Raw genomic sequence first — 22,735 nt, forward strand, 5'->3', positions numbered from 1 at the left:
CACCTTGCTCTGAGGTGTGCAGCCCTCATTGCAGCATGACGTAGGAGCTGAGGCAGCACAGGATCACCGGAAACACTTGTCTCGTTAATGTCCCTGACGGCAGATGCCTCTACTATGCTCTGGCCGGTGAAGTTGCTAATGGCTTATCTTTGAGCATACACTGGGCACAGTTCCTACAGTAAATTTGCTACACATGGCTGCAACCCTTTTTAGTGAGACAGTGGTTTCTTCTCTTTTTGTTCATCTTGGATCTAAGACCTGAAAGAGGCCGTTATTACACTTTAAGCAAACATCCTCGGGCAGTGGGTCTGGAAGTTACTTCCATTGTGGAAACGGGGTTCTAAATTATATGCAAGATTAAAAGTATGTGTGGTACGGACCTCTTATCGATGTGAGACATCAGTTGTAGTGCAGAGGACACAGGGCTTGCAATGTGATACAGACATCTCTTATCTGACCTCTTCTTACTCGACTCCAGGATGCAATGCGTGCCTCAGATTCCCCGGCAAAGCATGCAGACCCCTCTAGAGACCTGCATACTGAAGGAGGTAGGCTACTGTCCATCAGGTCTGCATACCTCCCCCTCCCAAGTCAGGCTGCTCATAAAACATCAGTTGTCCCAAACTTGCTTACGCCCGTAAACCTTCTGATGGTTTTTACATGATTTTATAAACTATGATGTGAGATGTAAAAGAGAAGCAGAAACAGAGAATGGCAATTTCTCTGGAAATCCTGTTCCTGTTGGTACAGGGAAGCTACAAAAAAAAAAAAAAAAAAAAAAAAAAAAAAAAAAAGTCTTGGTGACTTAGTCATAGGTAAGACCTGGAGAATTTGGGGGAAAGATCATGAGAGATACAGGTCTGCTCTCTTAGCAATGGGTCATTTTTTGTTTTTTGTTTTTTGTTTTTCTGAGACAGGGTTTCCCTGTGTAGCCTTGGCTGTCCCAGGCTCATTTTGTAGACCAGGCTGGCCTCGAACTCACAGCGATTTGCCTGCCTCTGCCTGCTGAGCACTGGGATTAAAAGCATGCGCCGCCATGCCTAGCCTGCAATGGGTCGTTTCTATAAACTGCTTTTTGTTAAAGAAATAGGAACTCAACCTTTTGACTAGAGCCATCAACTCCAGTAATTCTCCCAAAATGACACAGCAGAGGGGAGAGGGGCACCCACTGTGTAATCTCTGGACATTTTAGAAAACGGGGAGACTCGTTCCTTTGGGTACATGTATCTGTAAGGGTGATGCTGTAGACATCACAGAAATGAGCTCTGTTCAAAATGGACTGCCCCATGAATGTCAGTGTGACAAAACCAGAGAGGCCAGAGTGTTACTCAGCGAGCTGTTGTCATCACTGTAAACAAGCAAGGGAAGAGCCAGAGTCTTGCCCAGAGATGAAAGTGCAAATTGAGCATAGTCAGCACTCAAAGAGTCCAGGTCATCTTCTGGTTTTTGTTTTGTTGTTGTTGTTTGTTTGTTTTTTTGAGACAGGGTTTCTCCGTGTAGCCTTGGCTGTCCTGGACTTTCTTTGTAGACCAGGCTGTCCTTGAACTCACAGAGATCTGCCTGCCTCTGCCTCCCGAGTGCTAGGATTAAAGGCGTGCACCTTTACAAGCTTAATAGAGGAACATGAAATAAAAAAAGAGCCAGATCCTAAGCAAGAAACAGAAACTCAGAACTGACCAGATGGCTCTGTGGGTAAAGAAGCTTGCTGCCAAGCCTGACCACCTGAGGATACCCTGGACCCAAACTGTGGGAGGAGTCATTCTCTGACCACTACATGTGGACTGTGACATGTGCATATCTACACATACACACACACACACACACACACACACACACACACACACACACTCCACAGTTTCTTTTTTCAGCTTCTTATTTTGGAAGGTTGTTGAGACCTCATCTTACTCTGCAACCCTGGCTGGCCTGGAACTAGTTATGTAGACCAGGCTGGCCTTGAACTCATGAAGTTCTACTTGCTTCTGCCTCCTGACTGCTGGGACTAAGTGCATGTGCCATCATGCCCAATTAAATAGAAACTCAAGCTGGGAATGATAGTTCATCCCTTTAATCTAGGCACTCAGGAGGCCAAGGCAGGAGAATTGCTGTGAGTTTCAGGTTAGTCTGGACTACACGGTGAGTTCTAGGCCAGCCTGGGCTACAGAAGGAGACCTTGTTTCAAACAAACAAACAAACAAACAAACAAGGTCAGGCGTAGTATAAATCTGTAATCTCATTTATCTCGTGCAGAAGCCGAAGCCTGGGGTCTTTGAGTTCAAGGCCATCTGGGACTACAGACACGCAAAAAGAAAGAAAAGGGAGTGGAGTGACGGCCCAGTAGTCAAAAGCGCTGGCTTCTCTTCCAGAGGACTCAGGTTAAATGTTTTGCACCCACATGGCAGGGTACACCCATCTGTAACTCCAGATCCAACACCCTCTTTTGGCCCCCAAGGGCATTACATATATACTGTGCAAGCTGACATGGAGGCAAACACCCATACACAGAAAATAGAAATAAATATCTCAAAAAAAAACTTTAGAAAGAAACAAGATGAAGAGTAAGGGGAGGAGGAAAGAAGAGAAGAAAAAGAAAAAAAGCAGAAAGAGGAACGCACTAATGTTGTTGTGTTGTGTGATTTATGCAAAATAAACGAGGCTTATGCAAAATAGAGAACTGCTAACTTGCAGAAAAAGAATAATGTCATGGCTCAGTGACAACAGATTTGTAAATGAATTTACATTTGTACATTTTAAGTAAAAGCTAAAGTATTTAATTTACATATATTTCTGCATTTAAATTTGTTCTTTTTTCTCTTTTTTTTTTCTTTTCTTTTTGAGACAAGGTCTCATTTCCTGGCCTCGAACTCACTGTATAGACCAAGCTGGTCTTGAACTCACAGAGATCTGCCTGTCTTTGCCACCCAAGTGCTATTAAATATATTTCCGATGAGTCCAATAGTCTGTAATCCCAGCATTTGGGATGCTGAGGCAGGAGGATTATTGTGACTTCCAGGCCAGTCTGGGACCTAAGACTGGAAAAAACAAAACAAAACAACCCCTCCAAAACAAAACAAAACAAAAAAACCAACCAACCAAACAAACAAAAAACCCTAGCACTTGGGAGGCAGAGGCAGGCTGATCTTCATGAGTTTGAGGCCAGCCTGGTTTACAAAGTGAGTCCAGGACAGCCAAGGATACACACAGAGAAACCCTGTCTTGGATAACAAAACAAACAAATAAAAAACTTTAATTGGATGTAGGCCCTAGATTTGTAGAGATTAAAACTAGCAAGGAGGCCGGGCGTGGTGGCCTTTAATCTCAGTACTCAGGAGGCAAAGGCAGGCAGATCACTGTGAGTTCCAGGACAGCCTGGTGTACAAAGGGAACCCAGGACAGCCAAGGCTAACACAGAGAAACCCTGTCTCAAAAAACCAAACCAGCCAACAAACCAACCAAACAAAAACACCTCGAAATCGAAGAGTAAAGCAGTACTTTCTGTTTAAAGGTACAGACACCACCTGCTGATGAGTCTTGCTTGCCCTTGACTCGCTCTGCACAATCCCCACATGGCTAGAAATAGAAACACATGTTTGAGGAACAGAATTTTTACTGAGAAAAAGAATGACTGCTGCTTCAGAACTCCAAAAAAAAAAAAAAGTTTATTTATAAAATACTGACAGTTTGACAGGACATGGGACTTCTCGTGGTATATATTTCAAATCAATTTCTTTCTTACCTTTCATTTAAAAAATAAACTTGCTAACAAGCTATATGACATATAGATATATATATTTTTTTCTTACAGATAGACACCTGCCATAATGAATAATCTCCCTATAATTTTTCATTATAGCTTTTAAATCAAAAAAATAAAGATTTGTACCGAGTTTTGTTTTGGGAGTCTATATGGGTGAAGAAAGGTAACACATTTAAATGCTTTGGATTTGTTTTTATGGAAACAGAGAAGAGGGGGTTGTCCCAAGTGGCGGGGTGGGGGGGTGCACCTGTGCTCAAGGTGTTGGTTAGGGTGGGTGTCCCTGTACGGGACTACAGAGGCACTCAGGAGCTGGTGGTGGCTGTTCGCGGGTCCCCTCTTTCCCTGCTGATGGCCTGTTTGGCTGGCAGGACAAAGTGACACCTTCACTGTGCCATGTGACAAGTTGGGAGAAGCCCCTGCCTAGGACAGCCCACTGGGAGGCTCTGGCACCTTTGAAAGGCCTCGAGAAGCAAGGGCTGGCAAGGCAGCCCAGCTGTGTCCTTGCTCCCTCTGACTCATGACAGTGTCAGATTTGGGGTAGAGAGGGGGCTAGGAGAGGCAGGGTGGGTTTGTAAAATCCCTGGAGCTCCCTTGGGGAAGATGCTTCTGGAGCCCAGAGCAGCTATTTGGCTAGTCTTGGCGATCTGAGTGCAGAGCCTGCACTGCCAGGAGAGAAAGAGCAGCCCCAGCATGCTAAGCGTGGGCTCCTGGCTACATGGCAGATGTCCTCAGGGCGCAGAGAGGCAACACCACCAGGGCTAGGCCTGTCCTTCTGTGAACCTGTTTTGCATGGGGGTCACAAGACGGCCCAGGTAATTGAAAGCTCCCCCCGTGCCAGGAGGGTGCCCACCACACCCTTAGAGAGTAGCAAGGTGTCTGAGTGGAGTTTCTTGGGACCCTCCACTGCCCAGCAGTAATGTAAACATAAGCCAAGAGATGCCATTCCACGGCTGGAAACCTACTGGGTGTCCAGATGTGGCGGGGACTGCGTAGGCAGTAATTCCCCTGGGCAGGGAGTGGTGAATGGAGACTCTCACCCTAGGCTCATCTAGGAGGGTGTAGCTTGTAATGTGCCCAGCTGCCTGGGCAAGAGGTCCCACTGATACCCCAAGTGCAAGTGACCCAGGATACCCATGCCTCGTGGAGATGAGGCACAACCTGGGGCCATCAGAGGGCGTGGCAAGAGCCCCTTTGCTAACACAGAGATGTATATTCTGTGCGTCACCTTTGCATGCTTGCACATAAGCACAAGTTTGCACGTGCACATGGATGTCAGCAAGGGTTCCAATGAGCACATGGAAGGGGGAGGAGTGTCTCAGTGCACCAGGTGATTCATTAAAGGCAAAGGAAATTGGCCTCATGTGCAACAACACATACACACACACACACACACACACACACACACACACACACACACACACGAATGCTTGCTTTTTTTTTTTTTTTAAACCATTCCTGCTTCTTCTACAAAGTTCCCTCACTGGGCTGGGTTAATACTTCCCTAATGTAAACTCAGACATCCTTCAATGATTAAAGCCTCTGAAGACAGGAAAAAAGATGAAGTTGTTTGAAAAAGAAATGAGGGACGGACGGTAAGCGTGGCAGTGTGAGCTCATGCAGCCTCTGCAGACGTGCGGCTCTGGAGATGCCAGATGCTGCAGGGGTTGGGGTCCAGCTGATGGATAAGGTCCAAGGTAGCCCTGGGAACCTGATTCCCTGGAGGAGCAAGGCCCCAGCTTTTTGCTGTCTTTTGAGAAGGCTATGTTTCCTGGCTTAGGAGCCTTAGCGTCTGCTTAGGAGCCATCACTGTGAAAAGCCACTGTTCACACACAACAGTTGGGTCACCTGCTTGCTGACTTGGCTTCCAACATGTCCTCAGTCACATATCCCAGGGTGCAGGTACATAGGGAGGAACCCACATCCTTAATATTCAAGTTCACTCTTTACTCAGGCCTTTGACCCAGACATCCCCGCCTAGTGAGAATTAGCAGCTACAGGCTCCCCGCTAAGGCCAACAGTAATGGAGTCTCTGAAGGAGGCAGCCGTGCATTCCTAGCAGTAGCCTGAGCCTTAGGCTGATGTCCCTAAGGACCTAAGCCAGCCTGGGACATCGGAAAACCTTTGCCTCAAACCCTTGCATTGGAAGCCGGAAGCTGATGGAAAGTTCAGGCCCGTGGCTTTTTACAGCACATTCCCGGGAGTAACAGCTTTCCCTCCCACGTGATTCTTGTCCCTTGATCCCCTTGCACCCACTTCTCCTAGCTGGGCTGTCCCTATATCTCAAGTGTCCAATTTGGGCAGAGCTTCCAGACTGGCCCTTCTTTGGCCCTTCCCGGATCTGCTTTCCCTGAGCCGAGCCTGGGAGACATTAGAGGGAGCTGAAGTGACCTTTGATTCTTTGTAAAGCCTCAGGACCAGGGTGGGCTGCCCCCCTGGGCACCTGTGTGTTGTGGGTAGACACACAAGTGGGTACACAGATCTAAGTGGGAGAGTGTTGATGGACTAAGAAGCAACCTCTTGAGAGGGGGCCTTGGACTCTTTCTCTTGCAAGTTCATGGGGGCAGATGCACGGGCTACCAGGAAGGTGTACACTCAGGGGAAAGTGTTAAATCGGGCTCCCCGCCCACTAGGTGGGCTGAGCTTCCTACCCCAGCCTGGTTCCTTTCAGTGCTGGGCAGGTACATGAGAAGAAAAAGTCATGGCTTTGTCCTCGCATCTCTGACTTCCTGCAGGACAGCTCCCAGAAGTGTCCCCTCAGGTGGAGCCAGCACCTTAGGTCTCCAGTCCTAGATGACACCTCTCCTCATTTGCATTCAGGGAAGTGAATCCACGCCAACAGGAAGCCTAGTACGCAGTTACGCAGCCTAGTAAGGGTTCTATCCCAGCCCTCAAGCCCTCTTCCTTGAATTCACAATTAAAAAGGGAATTTTTCTTTTCTTTTGCAGGAACAAGGAAGCTGCTAAGTAGATTCTCACCCTTTGATTTTTTTCTTCTCCACCACCCAAGCTCCGCCCCCAAGCCCCGCCCCTTCCCCCAACCTCCCCATATAAGCCAGATGCTTGGTGGAGAAGTTGAACAAGGGCAACGTGCCCTTGGAGGGTGTTGAGGCGGGGCAGGGGATGACAAGGCCATGGGACACTTGCCGGAAGAGCCAGCCAGCCAGCAGGCAGGCTTTGTTTGCCTCTGGGGACACCGCTCCTTTTTGCAAAGGAGCAAAGCTAGCCAGCCCAAGGCCCCCAACCCAAGTGGGAAGGGGGGGAAGCCTTTTGCAGTCTAGAGGCATCTCAATCCCTCAGCCCACCTGCCTTATGCCCTGCCCCGCCCCCCACCCCACCCCCGGGGTTCCCAAGCCCCTCTGTCCTCGGCAGAAATGAGACTATCAGGTCTCCAACCCTCCACACTGTAAAACGGACCCCAAGGATGTGAAGCCATTGCAGGTCACGTGTCCAAGTCCTCCCGTGGCTTTCTTCGCCCTCCCTCACTGGCTTTGCTGGCCCTGGAACCTCTGGAAAAATAAACTTGGGAGGTGAAAAGTTGACTGGATGTCTCGGTGGGGTTTTCTGGCAGGTGTTTTGGGAAGTGACAAAGGAGGATTTTGGTGTCTTCTTCTTTTTTTTTTTTTTACCCCCCCTGTTCTTTTTTTCTCTTCTGATGTCAAACAAAGGAGGAGAAGCCGGCTATGGGTGCCCGAGAGCCAGGGGCTAGGCTGCTGGGAGGACGGTAGAGGGTGCTCTGCTGACTTGGGGGGTTCGGGGGGTTTTGGGGCGTTGGAGTCCGACTGGCCTTGGGCCGGAAAAGGCTGCCTTGCTGGATGCTGTTGCTACTGGGGACAGTGACGTGGTCAGGTTCGCCAGAATCGCTCTCTGTGTAGCTGTAGGCCTGGGCCCGAGAGACGCCTTTCTGCTGGCGCCTCCAAGAGTTGTAATATGTGGGATCACTGATGTAATGGTTGACGAAGGAGTGGGCTTTCTGAGGGTTCGTGTCCACTTCATACTCGCTGTCGCTTCCCTAGGATGACAGAGAAGCAGGGGTGTCAGTGTCCCTGTGAGGTCACGGTTCAAAGGCGCAGAGCATTCTGGCTCCTCCATTCCCTCACGAGTGCCACAGTGTCCCTTCGCATCCTTTCCCCTCTTTCTTCAGGGAGAGAGGGTATGATATGACTACCAATGCGTTAGAACAAGAAGAAAGCCTTTTTCCTTTATGGCACAAAGGCTTGAAAACTATGGTTTGGTTTCATCTAGGCAGTGCGTGGAAACCCCTTTAATCCCAGCACTCAGGGAGGCAGAGGCAGGCGTGAGTTTGAGGCCAGCCTGGTCTACAAAGCGAGTCCAGGACAGCCAAAGCTATACAGAGAAACCCTGTCTCGAAAAAAAAAAAAAAAAGAAATAAAGAAAAAAGAAAAGAAAACTTTGTCTTTATACACTGCTCCCCGCCCCCTTTCTACTTTTTCATTTTGAGACAGGGTTTCCCGAGGCTGGCCTTGAACTCGCTATGCCAACCTTCATCTTGCATTCTTCCTGTTTAGCCTCATGATAGCTGGGACTCAGACCCATACCACTGAGCCAGACTGACATACATAAATTCTAACCTTTATTCTTCCCAGTTGAGTTAAAATTCACTTAACATAAAGCCAGCCATTTTAAAGCGAGCGGCTCAGCACTGTCCAGTCTGTTTGTGACATTTCAAGCCTTTGGGTCTATCCAGCTCTAAATATTTTGGTCACCCCAAAGTACAGTCCTGGACTTACTAAGCCCTCTCTCTATCCCTCTACCCCTCAACACAACCACACATCTACTTATTTTCTGTCTCAGGAACACCTGTTCTGGATTCTTCCCACAAGAGGGATCCACACTATATATTTTTTATGTCTAGGGTCTTCTTTTTGTTTGTTGGCTTTTGAGACAAGTTCTCATTCTTCAGCCCAAGATGGCCTATAGCATGCTATATAGCCCAGGCTGGGCTCAGGTGTGTGACAAATCTCATGACTCAGTCCCCTGAGTGCTGGAAATTCAGATGTCATGGCCACACAGCTGTATCTATGTCCTTGACTTGGCACAATGATTTAAGGACTGTTTGCATTTCTGAACCTTGGCCATCTATGACAAGGTGCCTTTTTGAAAATGTGCATGAGTGTTTTGCTTGTTTGTATGTATGGCTGTGCACCTGGTGTCTAGAAGGCAGAAGAGGGCACTGGACCCCAGGAACTACAGTTATGGACAGTTGGGAGCCACCCTGTGGGTCTTGGGAATTGAACCAGGTCCTCAACAAAAACAAGAGCTCTTAGCCACTGAGCCATCTCTCTAGCCCCAAAATGCATCCTAACCTGGGTCTGTACTTTGGGATAGGGATAAAGGTTGAGCTAGATCAAGACTTGGGAAGTCCTGGGCAGTGAAGAATACAGATGCTCACCCACATTTGATTTAGGACAAAAACAAGCCGCTAAGAAAATCATCATGAAAAGATTGTCAACTGGGCCTGGAGAGATGGCTCACCAGTTAAGTACATCTTCCTGAGGGAAGTTGCTCAGGTCTCAGCACCCCCGATGGATTGTACAGTTTACAACAACCTGTAATTCCAGCTCCAAGGACTCCAGTGCCCTCTTTTGACTTCTCTGGGCTCCTTCATGCATATGTACACGAGTCACAGAAACATGTACATCCATGAATTTTTTTTTAAAAAATACTAACAAAAGCTCCAAATTCTCCTATGATGAATTTGGAGGTCTCCCCTCCTGCCCCAACAATATAAAATATTCAATTATTCTTAACTCTGTTGTGACATTCTGCAGTTCTATGCACAGGCCTCTTCTGCGGGAGACAAGTCGATCTGAGTTGTAAACTCTGAATTGTGGAGCTAAAATTACCACACATACATCCCCACTCCCCGCCCCCCTGCTTCAGTCCCCACCCCAAGCTTCCAGCACTGCTTTAAGAAAGAGTAAGACAACAGATGGAGACTCTGGGGAACAGAACAGCTTGGATGCTGGAAGGCACACTTACTGACACGCAGCCCAGAGGATGTCACCAAGGCTGCTTGGCTACTCCCCAGCTAATGTCTGGCCTTCCTTTCCCCTGCCCACCAATGTCCCTAGTTGGCCAGCAGTTCTGATATGACCCTAAGGAAAACATGCTTGCTGGGGAGAGCCCTGGCAACAAAACCCAGCTTGGCCAACACCAGTGAGTTTGGGGTGACCCGCTGGTGTCCTGTTGAACAGCTGGAGCAACTGGAGGTGACCGTTCCCAGGCCTGAGCCCATGGGAGACAGGATGCACAGAGTGTTCTAGGGACAAAGCCCTTGGTGACATCTAGGCCCTCAAGAGAGGCAGAGCTATGATGGCTTCTCAGGCAGGTACCCTGGGAAGGCAGGAGCTGCTGCTGACTTGGCATTTCTGTAATTAGTTTTCACTCCTCTGTGCTGTGTGCCTGTGAATTCACTATGTGAATGCTAAGGCTGCCTCCCTGGTATGCACGTCGCCAGAGTGCTAATGCTATGTGAATCCCGGTGTTTGGGAGTACTGATGTTGCGTGGGTACTGTCGCTGTGTGAGTACTGATGCTTCGTGGGTACTGTCACTGAGTACTCATGCTATGTGACTGAGTGCTGACTCTGTGAATACCAGGGGTGCTTTGTGAGCACTAATGCTGCATTCTGTGTGAGTACTGCTGCTATGTGGAAGAGTGCTGATGCCGAGTACTGCTGGGTGCGGGTACTGGTACTATGTACTGAGTGTTGATGCTATGTTAGCACTGATGCTGCGTGGGCACAGACACATGAAGGGCTGAAACTGAGTGCTAAAGAGGAACCAAGTGCACAAGGTATGTGTGTGTGTGTGTGTGTGTGTGTGTGTGTGTGTGTGTGGAGGGCCAGGGCTGCTGAGACACAGGGCTGCCAGGCTTGAGTTCAGGTCTGCCTGACTTTCTGTAGTCTACCCTTGCTCTTAACTTGCCCTTACTCCCATCTGGAGTTTCAAGAGGAGGAAGAGAGCCCCTCCCTGCCTCCTGGGGAGACATATTTCCCAAGCCATTTGCTAATTTAGTTCTGTAGCTTACCCCTCCTCCAGGAGCCATCTTTCCCAGGAGGGTAGAGCCCAGCTCACAATGGACAGCCCCTCAGTCAATTCTCCTTGGATTCAAGACAGCACAATGTGAGCCTTTTTTTTTTTTTTTTTTTTTTTGTGCTGTGTGTCTGCCCCAGCTGCCTACCCAGAACAAAAGACATAGACAAGAGAGTTCCATATGCTGAGGCCAGGCTAATGTCCTGAGGCGGGAGGCTGGTGGTGGTGATGCAGTGATGTGTGTGTGTGTGTGTGTGTGTGTGTGTGTGTGTGTGTGTTGGGTAGGGTGGGGTGTCTCTCTTCCAAAAGGGTCTCGGGGTATAGAGTACCAGGGTAGATCTTTCCACTAGTGTCCCATCTTGGAGTTTGCCAGCATCTCCAAGGCTTCTAGAATTTTGGCTAGCCCCAGGCTTAACACATTTGGAAGGAGCCCTAGATCATTGCTTGCCACTTCTACAATGCATGAGGCTCTGGGGTGAGAGGTGGTGGAGTGGTGGCACGGCCCTTGCTAGTGAAGCCTGTTTGTTTGTTTGTTTGTTTTGTTTTGTTTTGGTTTTTGGTTTTTTGGAGACAGGGTTTCTCTGTGTAGCCTGGCTGTCCTGGACTCACTTGGTAGACCAGGCTGGCCTTGAACTCACAGTGATCTGTCTGCCTCTGCCTCCCAAGTGATGGGCTTAAAGACCTGTGCCACCACGCCTGGCTCTGAAGCCTGTTTGTAACTGCCACTCTTAGGCTTTCAGCCTTGGTGGCCCTGTCTGTTAAGTGGTCACTTGCTACCTAGCAGGCAAAAGGAGACAAACCAGGCAAAGTAAACGGAGAGTAAAGTAAACGGTGGTATTGGGGAGAAAGACTGGGGCGGCGACAGTTTCAGTAGGAGGACTCAGAAGGTCAGTAGAAAGGGGCAGCATCCTCCCTAAGCAACAGTGGGGTGGGCCTGGCTTGAGGATGGGGCGGCTCCTCTCTGCCTCTTCCAGGCCCAAATCTGAAAGCCTGTTTATCTCTGTCACCTCCCACCGTCAGCTGCTACCTGTTGATCACCTACAGGATGCCTGGTCCTTTGGAACAGCAGCCCTGACAGATGGGAAGGCTGGAAGCGGGGTGGGGGGTGGGGTGGGGGGCGGGGGGGGGCAGGGGTGTATGTCTTGAGCTATTGGCCAGTCCCTCCTCCAGCTCCCCACGGCCAAGGGGGAAAGGGGGTGGTCTTTACCTCAGACTAACTGGGCCGTCCTGCTGCCTCCTCCTCCTTGAACATCTGTTTCTTTTCAGGGTGGGGGTGGGGCAAGAAGAAAGACTGTGAGGGGGGACCAGGGGCTCTGATTGCAGCTTTCGGCCCTCGCTCTCGGTCGCTGAATGCAGCTTCCCAGGAGGGGGCACGCACAAAGGGGGCTTTCAGGGTCCATCCTGCCAAGCCATCAAGCGACTGCTTCAGTTCCCTGGCCTCTTAACAGTTCCTCAAAGCCACTCAATCAGCAATTACCCCAGTCTCAGGAGCAGGAGGGCAGAGGCCCTGGCTTGGGAACACACGAGTGGGGGAGGGACTCAGAAGGAGAACCAACCCTAGAGGAAAAAGCTGAAACCCCAAAGAGGAGACAAAGCCCTTTGCTTCTCTGCTCATCTCCGGGACCAGTCTCAGCTGGTAAAGGTGCAGGATGAGGCGCTCAGGGCTTAAGAGAGAGGTTTGAGATCTGGGACCAGGCAGGTTTTGCGTGTGTGTGTGTGTGTGTGTGTGTGTGTGTGTGTGTGTGTGTGTGTCTGTGTGTGTCTGTGTGTGCGTGCGCGCGCGTGCAAGTATGCACACACGTGTACGTGTGCATGTGTACATGTGTGTGTGTGTCCCTGTTCCTATTTAAAGACATCAGAGACTAAGAGATGCCCTCTTATCTGGGGTCCCAGGGGCCAGGGCTCTCTGTTTAGCCTGACCACACCCCAGACCCCATGGCTGTGCTAAGCTTTGGGGTAGAGTGAGTTGCTACCTTCGGCAGGACCTTGGGGATTCGAGTTGGATAGGCTGATGATATCATCTTGAGAATCTTCAGAGGACTTCATGAATGTTCCCCTTGAGGGATCATTCGTCAGAGCTCTGGGCTCCCTGTATGAAAACAGCTTTAAGAATGTCAGCCTGTGCTGCCTAGCTGTCAGGAATGCCTGTGGTCACGGGCCTTGAGGGAGGTTCCCGAAGTAGGTTTGGGATGGGTGTTGTCCTCAGAGTCATCAGGACAGACTGAGTCCCAGTTACCTGCCCTCCTGAGCTCAGTAACCAAGAGCTTAATGTTTGACATCTCCAAGTCTCAGTATCCCCAAGTGCCATAGGGAGATCAACCCAGGACCAAGGCAGGGCTGTTGGTCCCTAAATGAGATGCATAAACCACTCGGGTGGGTGGGGAGGGGAGGGGAAAGGGGGAGGGGGAGGCTTGGCATGGAAAAGGCATCCACCGACTTCTCTGCCCTGATATACCTCTCTCTTTGGGCTAAGCAGAGGGAAAGACAGACAGGGCCTTGGCTGGGTCTGTCTCAGGGATGGCCCAACCCTATGGCTAAGGAACAAAATGGACAAAAAGATGAGAGACCTTCAGCAGCAGAGGCTATGTGGGAAGGAGAGCTGTGTCCCTGACTCAGACTCACGTGGCTCCTTCCGTATCTGGCCCAGACCTATCCACACCAAACGAATGCCAGCTTCTTTGGGGAGCACCCCCTATCTCTCCGGTGCATGCCTATGGGTGGTGACCTTTTCCCTGGGTCTCTTTTCAGTGTCTCAACGTCCTCAAACAGACATCCCTTTCTTCCTACAGTTAGTCATTATGGTCTCCTCATGGTTGAGAATCCAGCCCAGTGCTTATTTATGCACAGGTAGCCTTTCCCAACAGACCATAATAGGATGTCACAAGAATCTTCGCTTGGGCTGGAGAGATGGCTCAGAGGTTAAGAGCCCTGACTGCTCTTCCAGAGGTCCTGAGTTCAATTCCCAGCAAGTGCATGGTGGCTCACAACCACCTATAATGAGATCTGGTGCCCTCTTCTGGCCTGCGGGTGTACATGCAGGCACATCACTGTATATATAATAATAAACAAACAAATCTTAAAAAAAAAAAAAAAAGAATCGCTTGCTTACTATTGCAGTTACTACCATTAAGTGTCTGGTCCCATACAGTGGTGTGGGCCAATGGGTGCTGAATAAATATCCCAAAAATGAGTGAATGAAAGAACGAGTCCCACACAGGCCAAAGTCAGCACTCATGCGTCCAGTGTGCCTGACCTGTATAATGTGTGTGCTAGGAAAGGTATAGCAGGGAATCGGGGGGTTCTGGACTTGCTGAGGTGTGCATACTGCCTACTGTTTGAACCTAGAGGCAGCCATAATGCCATCAGTACCTTGGGACTCCGAGGACCAAGTAGTATCATTTCCCCACAATTCTTAGAGCCCATCCTGATTCCTGGTGAGTGCTCTATACACTCAATAAATGCTAGATGTGATTTGTCCCATGCATTTTCTTTATACTTTTCCACATAGATTTAATTCTTTTAAAATGAGCTTGAAGGGGCTGGAGAGATGGCTCAGTGGTTAAGCGTGCTGCCTGCTCCTCCAGAGATCCTGAGTTCAAGTCTCAGCAACCACATGGTGGTTCACAACCATCTGTAATATGATCTGATGCCCTCTTCTGGCCTACAAGTGTACATGCAGGCAGAACATCGTATAATACATAAATAAATCTTAAAAAATAAAATAAAATGAGTTTGAAGCTGCCCAACCACAATACTGCCAGAAACTGAATGTCGAGATCAGAAGACATGTGCGTTGGGCTCGGTGTTTCTTTTCCATTGAGATGTATTTGTGTGCTAAACATATGGTGCTTTTTTTTTTTTAAACTAAACTTGTGCTGTTATTTTGAAAATGAGTTGGAATGTAGCCAGGCTGCATTTTTAGACATTCCATTAAACAAGCCACAGGCCTTGTTTGGGTGTGCCTTTCCGGTGCTTGGGGCTCCTTTCCCTAGTACCTCTTGAGGCATGGCCCTGGGTCCCTGGGACAAGCCAGCCTCTTCCTCTAGCCCTTCACCCACAGCCCTGGGGGTGGGGGTGGGGGTGGGGGTGGGGGGACAGACAGGGAGGGTTTCTCACACTGCATCTTATCATATATGTTTATTTTTAAATCAAATTGACGTTTTGTTTATGACTATCTCGCAGGAGAAAGGCTGGGCAGACTTGCGCCAGTTTTGGAGAACAAGATTTGGGTGGCCTGATTCAGAATATAAACCAGGCTGCACGTGTCCACCCACGCACAGGCGGCCTGGGGGAGGGGACCTGTCCAAGAGGCAGTGATTCTCTTAGAGCCACTGACATTGAGGGGAAACGGTTGCTGGTCCTGAGGGACCCACATCTGTCATCTGCCCGGGATGGCCATCAGGGTGTACACTCTAGACCCTGACTGATAACCCAGAGATCTCTGGCAGGGAGCATTCCTAAATGTATGTAACAAGGGTCTCAGAGGGGTTGGAGAGATGTCTCAGTGGTTAAGAGCACAGTCTGCTCTTCCAGAGGTCCTGAGTTCAATTCCCAGCACCCACATGGTAGCTCACAGGCATCTATAATAGGATCCCATGTCCTCTTCTGATGTGCAGACATGCATGAAGACAGAGCACTCATATGCATACAATACATAAATAAATCTTAAAAACAAAAACAAGTGTGTCAGAGGGACAAGGTCAGCTTGTCCTCCGGGTCTAACCTTGCAGACCCTAAAGGAGCTCCTGGAGATCACAGCCATGTGTCTCTCTCTGTCACCTCCTTGTCCTGAGAGCCGGTTCAGGAAATGGGCCAGAGTTCGGTGGTGTGGTTCAGGGGTAAAACTCTCACCCAGCAATGGAACCTTGGGTTCCATTCCCAGGACCAGAGAGATGGGGAGAGAAGACCTGAGAGGAGTCAGAGACAGCCCCTCCCTATGAGTCTGCTGGACCTGTCCTAGGAGGATGCAGAAACACAGTTCCCATGGCTGCCAGGCCAGAAGTAGAGAGGAAAGCCATCGAGGATTAGGGTCCTGTGTTCCTGGTAATTACAGAGTGGCAAAGCTCTCTTCCTGGGGTCCCTTTGGTGACATTTAAGAGCTTGGGGATGTGGCTATTAACCTACAGGTAGGCAAACATTTTGATGACAGTACCGAATGCGAGGACTACACTGGTGACAGGCGTCCTCTCAACCACGTTCTCAGTGTCTTGCCAGGCACTCTCACATCAGAGATGCCAGGGTTCTAGTGAGCCTCCTGGAACCTGGGCTTTCTGTGGTGGTCCTAAGGCCAAATGTTTGGTTTTCAATGACACAGTTAGAGCTAAAAGGCCCGGCTGGGTGGCACACACTTTTAATCCCAGCACTTGGGAGGCGGAGGCAGGCAGATCTCTGTGAGTTTGAAGCCCAGCCTGGTCTACAAGAGCTAGTTCCATGATAGTCGGGGCTACACAGAGAAACCTTGTCGCGAAAAACAAAACAACAGATCTCTGTGAGCTCGAGGCCAGCCTGGTCTACAAAAATGAGTCCAGGAGAGCCAAGGCTACACAGAAAAACCCTGTCTCAAAACAAACAAACAAACAAACACAAAAACAAAAATAAAACAAAAGCTGAAAACCAGGAGTGGTGCTGCATGCTTGTAATCCCAGCACTTGGGAGGCAGAGGCAGGTGGATCTATGTGAGACAGAGGCTGGCCTGGTCTACAAAGTTAGTCCAGGACAGCCAAGGCTACACAGAGAAACCCTGTCTCAAAAAACAAAACAAGCTGAAAGACCCAATTGACACTCTGTACCTTTTCCAGTGCCTGTGAGGGGCCAGGTGCTGGGTGGCTTAACTCTAACCTGCTCAGCGCACCATGCTACCTGCCTTGTGTGTGTGAAGGGCTACTGAGAAGCCTCCCAGTCACAGAGTGACTATGTGGACTCCACATAAGTCTTAGGCATCATACAGGTTCTCTCTGTGTAACCTTGGCTGTCCTGGACTCACATTGTAGACCAGGCTGGCCTCGAACTCACAGGTATCCACTTGCCTCTGCCTCCAAGTGCTGGGTTTAAAGGCGTGCGCCACCACCGCCTGGTGCATTTATTCTTTAAAGGTGGTTTTGCTTTCTTTTTCTCTTTTCCTTTTTTTTTTCCCCTCTTTAAACTGAACACATTGTTTGTCAAACATGACTTAGAGGAGTGGAATGAATGTTTGGTTCTCTTAGATGTCTCGTTGGACAGAGTGGGAAGACTTTTCTAGAAAGTTCCATAGGAAAGACTTTGTGATGGGGTAGAAACAAGGTCCAGACCCAGCTCCATGGGCAGGCACAGTGTGGCATCTGGTCCTGAAACTAAGGAGCTAGAATCTCTGGCTGTTGCACTTGAGTGAACTCCAGGGTGGTCTTAGATTTCCTGCTCCATCTCTCCAGAGCTGGGATTATGGGTGTGGCTGGTGTAAGTGCTGCTGAGACTGAACCCCAGGATTCCAGTACTAGGTAAGCACCCATCTGCTGAGCCCCTGAGACTGAACCCCAGGATTCCAGCATGCCAGGTAAGCACTCTATCTTTGAGGTGCTGAGACTGAACCCTGGGATTCCAGCATCCTAGGTAAGCACTCATCTGGTGAGCTGCATCCCCAGCCCTTCCTTTAGTCACTTTTCACCTCAGCTTGAAGCTTCTTCCATGAGTCAGAGTTATTGAGAATCTTGGTGATATAGGGATGGGGGCTCTGGTAGTTATAGGGGACCAGGCTCTCATGGAGATCATGTGATCCAGAACCCATTCACCAGTGGCTGGGAGGAGGTGGTGGCTGACCCATGAATGACTTCTCCATAGCTCCCCAGCCCCTTTAGTCTTTATAACACTAGTCAAGGAAGGAAAGAAAGGAGGAGAAAGAGGAAGAGGAGGAGGAGGAGGAGGAGGAGGAGGAGGAGGAGGATGTTGGCTGTGTGATGGGACACTGTTCATCCCGTCTGCCCCATTTACTAGCAGCCACGTCCTGTCAGGCACTGGCCCTCACCTGGGAGTCCGAGATTTCCGAGGGCTTCTCAGTTAGGCTGCTGCTCTCAGCTGGGATGAGGTCATTGTACTTGGTGACATCTTCATCAGAATAATGTAGGCTGCCCGGACTGGGCCTGGGAGGGGACCTAAGGAGGGAAGGGAGTGGGGCTGAGAGGTGGCCTCAGACAGGTCTGGAGGAACACAGGCCACCAGCTCCTCCATCCTGGGCTCCTCCTTGGGACCACACTGTGTCAGCCTGGGCCTTAGAAGAGAAGAAACAGGATGCCACACTAATGTTTTTGAACATACAGGCCAAATGGTATGTGTGTCTGTGTGCCTGGCCACATACATGCACGTACAAACATTACTGTGACCAGTTCGGCTTGGATCTTGTTTGGTGAAAACAAGATTTTTCTCATTCCCACGCGGGGGCATAGAACATGCAGGCCTCTATGGGTGCATCCTACGAGTAGGAGAGATTGGGGGGGGGGACGACAAGGGGAGGTGTGGCCATGGGTGAAATGTCCCCTTGTTCCCCGTGGCAGGCCCTGGAGCCTGCTCAGCAGGGCTGTGGCAGCCATGCCAGGCTTGGGTGAGTTTAACCACAGCTTCAAATGTCTCTTTCTTTGGAAGGCTGGATTGGCGAGCGATGAGAGCCTGCCCGCTCCCCCCTCAGCCTTCCCCCTCCACCCCCTTGGAGAAGTACACATGGTGTATCCCAACTAGAGAAGACAGAGAGTAGCTTTGTGAATTCCCTCTGAGAGGCTCCCCCCCCCCGCTCCCCCCCCCCCCCCCCACTGCCTCCACTGAGCCGTGAATGTCAATACGGCTGGCTGAGGCTAGAGACAAGGAGTCCCTCTGGCTAACCTCCCTTGAGCTGGGAGCATAAAACTGCCCGATCCTATCAGAGGAGAGCCAGGTGGGCCCAGGGGCATCTCCTGCCCTTGCGAATGGGCAGCTTGGTGCCTACAGGGAAGAATGTGCAGGGAAGACTGCAGTTGGAACAAAGTCAGGAATGGGAGTTGGCTCCCACCAATGGCCTCTACTTGCCCCCTCCCCCACCCTCACTCTGGGCTTTTGAGAAAGGGTCCCATGTCATGCAGGCTGGCCTCAAACTCAGTGGACCTCAGGGATGACCCTGAAGTACTGATCCTTAGGGCTCTGCCTCCCAAGTACCTGCCAGGATGGCAGGTACGTCTGTGCCACCACATCCAGTTTTCACAGTGTTAGGGATCAAACCCAGGGCTTCACACATGATAGGCAAGCTCTCTGCCACCTAAGCTGTACCCCAAGGCCTTTCCACCCTAACTGCTTTCAGAGGATGAAAGACGGCACAAGATCCTGACTTAGTCCAACAGAAGTAAGCCAAGCCCCTGGCATAAGCAATGGGCTGGTCCCTGGCACCTCTCACTGAGGTGCCTCAGCTGGGTCCAGCTCACCTCTGGGGTGTATGGCCATCTCTCAGGCCGGTTACTAGTGTGGCTGACTTCAAACAACTGCAGGGTGGCTTCTGCAATGCTGTTTGTTTCCTGCACTCTGCAGTCACTGGCAGAGACTCTTAGTACCCAACTCCTCGTGGCTAGATCTGGTGGAGGTCCCACATGACCATTGGCAGCCCTGTTGCTTGGATGCTATTTCCCGAGAGAGGGGGAAGGCCAAGTGGGCATCTCATGTTCCATGTTTCTTCCCAGCTGTCGCTGATGGACGCTGGTGTATGGCCCTCAAGTCTCTGTCCCCTGTCCCCACATGCAGGGACAGTACCTGGTGTACAAGCCATTCTTCCTGCAGAAGGAGTTCTTGACAGACAGCCGCCGGTTGTTGAGTTCCAAAGCGGGAAAACTGCTTTCATCCAAGCTCAGCATCTCCCCGTGGCCGAGGGCTCCTGACTTGGTATTGCCTCCTGAGGGTGGGGGAGGGGAGAAGGGGGGATGGTACCCGTCAGACCACAGGACCATTCCTTTCCAGCTCCCTTTCTTGCTTGTTAGCATCAGGACCCAGATTAGAGCCTGAGGTGGTGTGGAGGAATTTCTAGCTGCCCCACCTGAGAAGGTACATTGCCAGCAGAGAGGCCTGGCCAGCCCCCAACATAAAGCAGACCCTCAAGAGTCAAGCGTACCAGCAGTGGATGGAGGGATGCTCACCTGAGTCTGTCTTCTTGGAGTACTTCTTGCTCTGACCTCGGATGATGAGCACAAAGACCAGGAGCAGGATGAAGATGAGGCCCACGAGGGCAATGACCACCAAGAACCACCATTCCTCATAGAAGGGGCTGGCTTTCTGGGCTACAACAGGGGTACAGCATCAGGACCAGGATGCTCAATACTTTCCTGCCTATAAACTTTCCTATTCCGCCTGCTCATGGGCATTATGAGTAGGTGGGGGTGGGGGGTGGGTCTGTGTCCTCTAAAAGTTCCAGCTTTGATCTGCAGGCAAAGGTTTGCCTGGTGGACTGTTTTGAGAAAAGTCTTATGGTTTAATTGATTAAGAATTCCATGGATTTATTTAAAGAGAGTGCTGAGATTGATTAATGATGTCTGCCAGGGAATCAAGAAGGGAGAATAGCAGTTCTTTCTTAGCTGCTTTCTTCTTTCTTCCTTTCTCTTTCTCTCTTTTCTTTATTTGTTTCTTTGTTTCTTTCTTCTTTTTGTTCTCTTGCCTTGGGGGAAAAGGGTTTGACAGACTAATTTGTATGGGGAAAGATGCTTCTGTGGTCTTTAGGAAGCCTGGGAGAACTTTCCTCAAAGTTGTAGTGAATATTTATTTATTTACTTATTTATTTTTGGTTTTTTGACACAGGTTTTCTCTGTGTAGCCTTGGCTGTCCTGGACTCTCTTTGTAGACCAGGCTGGCCTCGAACTCACAGCAATCCGCCTGCCTCTGCTTCCCGAGTGCTGGGATTAAAGGCGTGCACCACCACCGCCCGGCCGTGAATATTTATTTTTACTGATAGGAAGCTAGGGAAGTTGCAGGGAGAGAGGTCATGGGTGGGTTTTTTAAATGCCTCGCCTGGTAAGGCTCTCCTTTTATCAACCCCCTGCCTAGTACTTTGCTTCCTGCATCTGGAAACTCCTAGTTCATGTCACAGCTAATGAGAGTCTGGTTCTTAGAGTTCCATCTTGGATTCTTTGTATTCAGTAATTTGGTGCTATCCATCTGGGCATAGGAGCAGGTATGCGATTGGAAAGAGGAGCTGGCTTGCTAATGCCCAACCAGAGAGGAAAGTGCAATTTTGAGTTGAATGTCTGCCTTTATATTCAAAGTGGTCAGCAACTGACCAGGACCATGGGTGTAGGCCTTGTGCCCCATGTGAATCCAGAGATGAGCTGGGTGGGAAAAATGAACGAAAGGGGAAGGGTGGGGCAGTGAACATGGCCCACCTGAGGGCTACTTGATGAGGTCTTAGAGGGCACCTGTGTTAGGCCATGGCCCATCTGGCTGGCTGTCGGGAGTGGATGAGGTGGCTTGCATGGAAACATGGTTTATGGCCTGGCTGGTAACTTCCCTTGGAGCTGTAGGCCTGGGACCCAGAGCTTATGTATGCATGGTTAGAAGGATTGAGAGCCAGTGCATTTGGTTAGATCATCTTGATACTCCTGCTGCCCAATGTCTGCCCTTCTTCCCCCACTGCCCAGCATGTCACCAGGTTTTTCCATGGACTCTCTCTGACCTGCTACCCTATAGGCTGGTACCTGGCACAGACTGGGAGGGGCTGCTGGGAGTGCCAAAGCCATAGTCATTGACTGCGATGACCCGAAAGTCGTAGCTCACGCCTGGCTTCAGGATGTCCATGTTGAAGGTGTAGGAAGTCACCTCCTTGGGGATGTCCTTGATGAGGATGTCCCAGAGGCCCTCATCTGTAGGAGCATAGAAAGGAGGAGGCACTGTGAGGGGGAGGAGCCTCAGATCCCACCCAATCTGGTTCTGGCTGTACCTCGCTGAGTGGGTACCATCTGGTTAGTGGCTCAATGCTATGCCTGAACCTGGCTCTTAGGAAGGTCTTAGAGATGGAAACCTGACAGAGGGTGCCTCTTAATCTTTTCTTTATAATTAAAGCATCTGGCTGGGTGCGGTGGCACATACCATTAATCCCAGCACTCAGGAGACAGACACAGGTAGAGCTCTGTGAGTTCAAGGCCAGCCTGGTCTACAGAGTGAGTTCCAGGATAGCCAGGGCCAGAGAAACCCTGTCTCAGAAAAAAGTAAAAAAAAAAAAATAAAATCTGTGAAATATTTTAAAAAATGTACTGTGCAGCTGGGTGCGGTGGCACATGCCATTAATCTCAGCACTTGGGAGGCAGAGATAGGCTGATTGCTGTGAATTTAAGGCCAGTCTGATCTACAAAGTGAGTCCAGGGCAGTCAAGGCTACACAAAGAGAAACTCTGTTTTGAAAAACAAAACAAAACAACAACAACAAATTCTTTCTTTCTTTTTTTTTGGGGGGGGGGTTGGTTTTTTTAAGATAGGGTTTCTCTGTGTAGCCCTGGCTGTCCTGGACTTGCTTTGTAGACCAGGCTGGCCTCGAACTCACAGTGCTCAGCCTGCCTCAGCTTCCCTGAGTGCTGGGATTACAGGCATGCACCACTATGTCCGGCTTCCACCTTAGTTTCTGAGACAGGGTTCTGTCATCAAATCCTGAGCTCAGGAATTGGCTACACTGGCTGACTATTGATCATGGGGATGCCAGCCTGCCTCCACCTCCCAGACTTGGGGTCACACATTCTTGCTTTTACATGGGTGCTGGAGACCCCCAAACTCACATCTTCATGCTTGGTTAGCAAATACTGTGCCCACAGAGCTATCTTTCCCTGCTTCATCAGTATTTTTGAGTATCTATCGGACTATTACTTACGTTATATTTAATTTTTTGAGACAGGGTCTCATGTTGTAGCCTAAGCTGACCTGGCACTTATAATTCCCCTGCCTCGGCCTCCTCCCTTGTGCCAGCACA

General features: G+C 49.9%; 1 protein-coding gene across 2 annotated transcripts in view; it reads right to left on the minus strand.

Annotated features, from left to right (window-relative positions):
• Window positions 1-3,637: 3,637 nt before the first annotated feature.
• Window positions 3,638-22,735, minus strand: part of SDK2 (sidekick cell adhesion molecule 2) — a 286,136-nt gene continuing 267,038 nt past the window's right edge. For both annotated transcript variants that reach the window (XM_084750571.1, XM_084750570.1), the window contains 5 exons: window positions 21,475-21,639; window positions 19,927-20,067; window positions 19,547-19,685; window positions 17,805-17,931; window positions 3,638-7,762 (listed from right to left, as the gene is read on the minus strand). In XM_084750571.1, the coding sequence (XP_084606697.1) occupies window positions 7,409-7,762; window positions 17,805-17,931; window positions 19,547-19,685; window positions 19,927-20,067; window positions 21,475-21,639 (926 nt within the window). In that variant the 3' untranslated portion in view covers window positions 3,638-7,408. The remainder of the gene's footprint in view (window positions 7,763-17,804; window positions 17,932-19,546; window positions 19,686-19,926; window positions 20,068-21,474; window positions 21,640-22,735) is intronic.

Source organism: Acomys minous (assembly GCF_964271855.1).
Source record: "Acomys minous genome assembly, chromosome: 12".
NCBI classification, from domain to species: Eukaryota; Metazoa; Chordata; class Mammalia; order Rodentia; family Muridae; genus Acomys; species Acomys minous.